The 3,530-nt window shown below is 32.6% G+C and overlaps 2 protein-coding genes across 2 annotated transcripts in view; both read right to left on the reverse strand.

The window, feature by feature from the left end:
* Positions 1 to 203: 203 nt before the first annotated feature.
* LOC119671488 (signal peptidase complex subunit 2-like) lies at positions 204 to 1,150 on the reverse strand. The gene is made up of 2 exons (XM_038082136.1): positions 1,002 to 1,150; positions 204 to 882 (listed from the first exon to the last, which is right to left on the reverse strand). The coding sequence occupies exons 1-2, from the start codon at positions 1,038 to 1,040 to the stop codon at positions 343 to 345; spliced, it is 579 nt and encodes a 192-aa protein (XP_037938064.1). The 5' UTR covers positions 1,041 to 1,150; the 3' UTR covers positions 204 to 342.
* A 1,326-nt stretch (positions 1,151 to 2,476) lies between these two features.
* The window catches only part of LOC119667113 (ubiquitin-like modifier-activating enzyme 5), a 1,885-nt gene continuing 831 nt past the window's right edge, over positions 2,477 to 3,530 (reverse strand). Inside the window, exon 2 of the mRNA XM_038076399.1 lies at positions 2,477 to 3,480. Within this exon, the coding sequence (XP_037932327.1) occupies positions 2,543 to 3,480 (938 nt within the window). The 3' untranslated portion in view covers positions 2,477 to 2,542. The remainder of the gene's footprint in view (positions 3,481 to 3,530) is intronic.

The raw sequence follows: 3,530 nt of genomic DNA on the forward strand, positions 1-3,530 counted from the left end.
TCGATAGTGGAGTCCCTCCGGTCTCTGCAGTAGTTTAGGAGGCAGTAAGCAAGCAAGTTATAGGTGGAATATCAAATAGTCGTCATTACATTTAAAATAACTTCTCGGCAAATTTTAATTACTTTACAAAAATAAATTCACGACATATTTTGCCAATAGCAAAAATTTGAAATAGTTTTATTAAATCAGTTTTCTTTTGTTAATTTAAGAAATAATCTTAAAAATATTCCAAATAAATAAAAAATTGTATTATTATTTGCAAACAGCCAATTCTTTATCAATTGTTTATTAAACTGTTTCGCCAATTTCAATGTTTTCTGAGTTTGTTTCGTCCACATTGAGCTATTTTTCCTTTTTCTCTGCTGAAACTGAATTATAAAGACGATTTACTTCATGTGCAACTAAATTGTCCAAAATGACACCGTTTTCATCAATAAAACTAGCGCAAGACTTAGTGCTAGTTGCCTCACGCATCTTTTTCGAGTCCTTAATTGTAAATGTTAATATGTACTTATCATCGAACTTTTTCATATCAGAACTGGCTTCCCAGATGCGCTCGCCACCATTGTTATCCTTCTGTATAGCCACTGCAAATATGCCTTTTTCACGGAATGTAGTGTATAAGGTTAATACGCCCATGAGTGCGAAATAAGCAAGTACACTGAATAACAATACAGGACGAGATTCCGGGAAGGGATGGGTGAAGTCCCAAGCGTGTGCAAGCACTGCGACACCAACTGCAAGTGTGCAGAGAGCCAAACGCATGTTTATCAAACCAAATTGTTCCTTAAGCTGTGGACGATCGGAAAATAAACAATTTTTCACTGCATCATCGAGTGCATGCTTCACTGCGGAGCCATCCCATTTATTAATTTTAACCACCTAAAAAGTAAGAAACATACATTGAAATACATACATGACGTGTACAAGCTTTAAGCACTTATATACATTGTATAATTTCATGCAACTAATATTTTTAACGTTAATGTATGTATATTTACTTCTTCGTTTGATTGATTTTTATCTTCTTTTTTAGTCATTTTGACAATATTTTGACTTTTACAATATTTCTTTTGCAAAATACTAGAACTCCGACACGACGACAACAAAACTAGCCGCTACTTTTTTCTGAGAGAAATGACAGATAATTATTTTAGCTATGTTCAATATAATGCAAAAGCAGGTATGTTATATTTTATTAAGAAATGCTTATTATAATAACTAAAGCATAGATTTTAGTTTGCTGTGTGCGTATAAAATTAAGTTGCATACTAATATTTATCATTATAATCAAATAGTTATTTTTACTTAACAAAAACCTTAAGCGAAGTTAACATTTAAGAAACAGGCCGTGTGCAAGTTCAAGTAAATTGATGGTAAATTTAGCGAAATAGTAAATTATGTCGGTATGGTAGAGATTGTTGGTATTTACCAGAATTTCGAGTAGGGTAAATTAGATAAAAATTAAGTACATTAGATGTTACTATTATGAAAATTTTATACAATGTTTAATAAATACATAAAAAAATTTGATAATTTTTAACCAAAAATAATATATAAGTGCAATAAATAAATATTTGTATAAGTGCCTGCAAAAAATCTCTAGGAAATTTCAATTTACTTCACCTCAATTTACTCGAAATGGCTTCACCTACCTCAATCAAAAGCTATCTACATCTTAACCCATGTATTTGTCTTGTAAACCTTACATATTAACTTTACATATTAGGTCTGTTCCACGAGCTACTCATAGTAAAACATAAGTAAAAGGGAAGTAAAATTTACACAAAAATACTTGAAAATTTGCTGGTGGAACGCGCTTGTGTATACACAGTGTTTACTCAAAGTTACTATAAGTAGCTCGTGGAACAGACCTATTATCTGCTTTCAGGTCCTAACGTGCCACAACAACAACCATTTTTAATTCTGAACCCATAGCAAAGTGTATTAATTAAGTTCAACAATTATAAGTGTAAACACAGAGGCAATTAAAATTTCATAGTCGTAACTTAACTCTTACGGGATTACTGACCGTAATTTCGTAGACTTAATAATAACACTGACTTATGTCATGCTTAAATTGTAATTGGTGTTGAAGTAGATCTATATTGTACGAGTCATGAAAGGAATTACAAAATACGACGACTAAGCGCCGCACACCACTACTTCTAATAGGGACTATAGCATCTAGTATGTGTTCGACAACCGTCATGCTTAAGTATTAATTCATACTTAAGCAAGATTTTAGATTTAAGTAACGATTTTGAAATCGGTTTAAATTATTATAGTTTCTTAACTAACACCTAACAAAATTATTTATTAATAGGGAATTTAAAAGTTTGTGCATACATCAAACGCTACTTTATATTATAAATAATACAACTATTAAATGTTTTTATAATAAGCAAGCATAAAAATATGTTTATTTTATATATCAAAATAATTTTTAAAGATTTACAAAAATGCACAATAAAAACAGACTAAACAAAATAAAAACAATATTTAATAAAAATTGGAATAATTGGAAGTAAAATAAAATATTTTACATTGACTTCATCTGAGCCATTAAATCTTCTAAGTTTACTTCATCATTAACGACACTTGTTGTTTCTTCTGCTTCACTACTTTTTACGGGACCTTCATAAGCGAATTTCAAACCTGTTCCAACTGCATCACTTGTATTCGTCGTATCCAATTCTGGCTGTGAATCATCCACCAACTCAATCCCCCATTCATTTGCTTCGTGTAAAGGACCTGCCTCTTCCACAACACTCTCTTCCACTACTGGTTTCGGCCGTGCTTGATATTCCTTCTGTCTCTCTTGACACTGTCGATCATCGCATTGTGAATTCGGTTTCAGTGTCATACGAGGAAAAAAGTCATTCATTGCATTATAGCCCAGATAATTGGACACTTCTCCAAAATTAAGTAAATATTTTAGTGTGTTTTGCACCAGCATACCCGCCGTTATGCCCATGGTAGTCGGTAATGATGCCGCACAAACACCCTCTCTTTTCAGTGTACGTTCATCAATATTTTCTGCAACTACTAAGGGTGGCGCACAGGCAAAGCAAGCTGTTTCACCCGGTCTTATGAATTGTATATGCCCAGAAACAGCATTTTCCGATACTCCAGACTCAAACCAGTACAATCCCAGTTCGTTACAAGCTGTATTGATAGCCATGCGGGCCTCAAAATTATCAACACAACTCAGGACTAGATCAACTGGCTTGTTATCTTCTTTGCCACCTGTTGCTATTGTATTTAGAAATTTATCAAACGATTCCACTGTTGTTATGTTATAATTATGCGTTTCAATTTGCACATCGGGATTGATAAATGTAAGTGTACGTGCTGCTGCTTCCACCTTAGATAAGCCAGCTTGATCAGGTGTAAAAAATAATCGATTCATATTTGCTAGCTCAACTTTGTCATAATCAAATAAAATAAGTTTGCCAATACCACACCTGAAAGTTAATTCTAAATAAAGTTATTCAGGATAATTAATAAACACAACAATTAACCTTGTT

The sequence above is a fragment of the Teleopsis dalmanni genome, chromosome 1 (genome assembly GCF_002237135.1).
Source record: "Teleopsis dalmanni isolate 2A chromosome 1, ASM223713v2, whole genome shotgun sequence".
Lineage (NCBI taxonomy): Eukaryota > Metazoa > Arthropoda > Insecta > Diptera > Diopsidae > Teleopsis > Teleopsis dalmanni.

What these genes read in the sequence shown, in the direction of transcription:
- LOC119671488 (XM_038082136.1), bottom strand. Translation starts at nt 1,040, where the DNA reads ATGACTAAAAAAGAAGATAAAAATCAATCAAACGAAGAA. An exon ending in AAAATCAATCAAACGAAGAA is followed by an intron (nt 883 to 1,001) that starts GTAAATATACAT and finishes CTTACTTTTTAG; the next exon opens with GTGGTTAAAATTAATAAATG.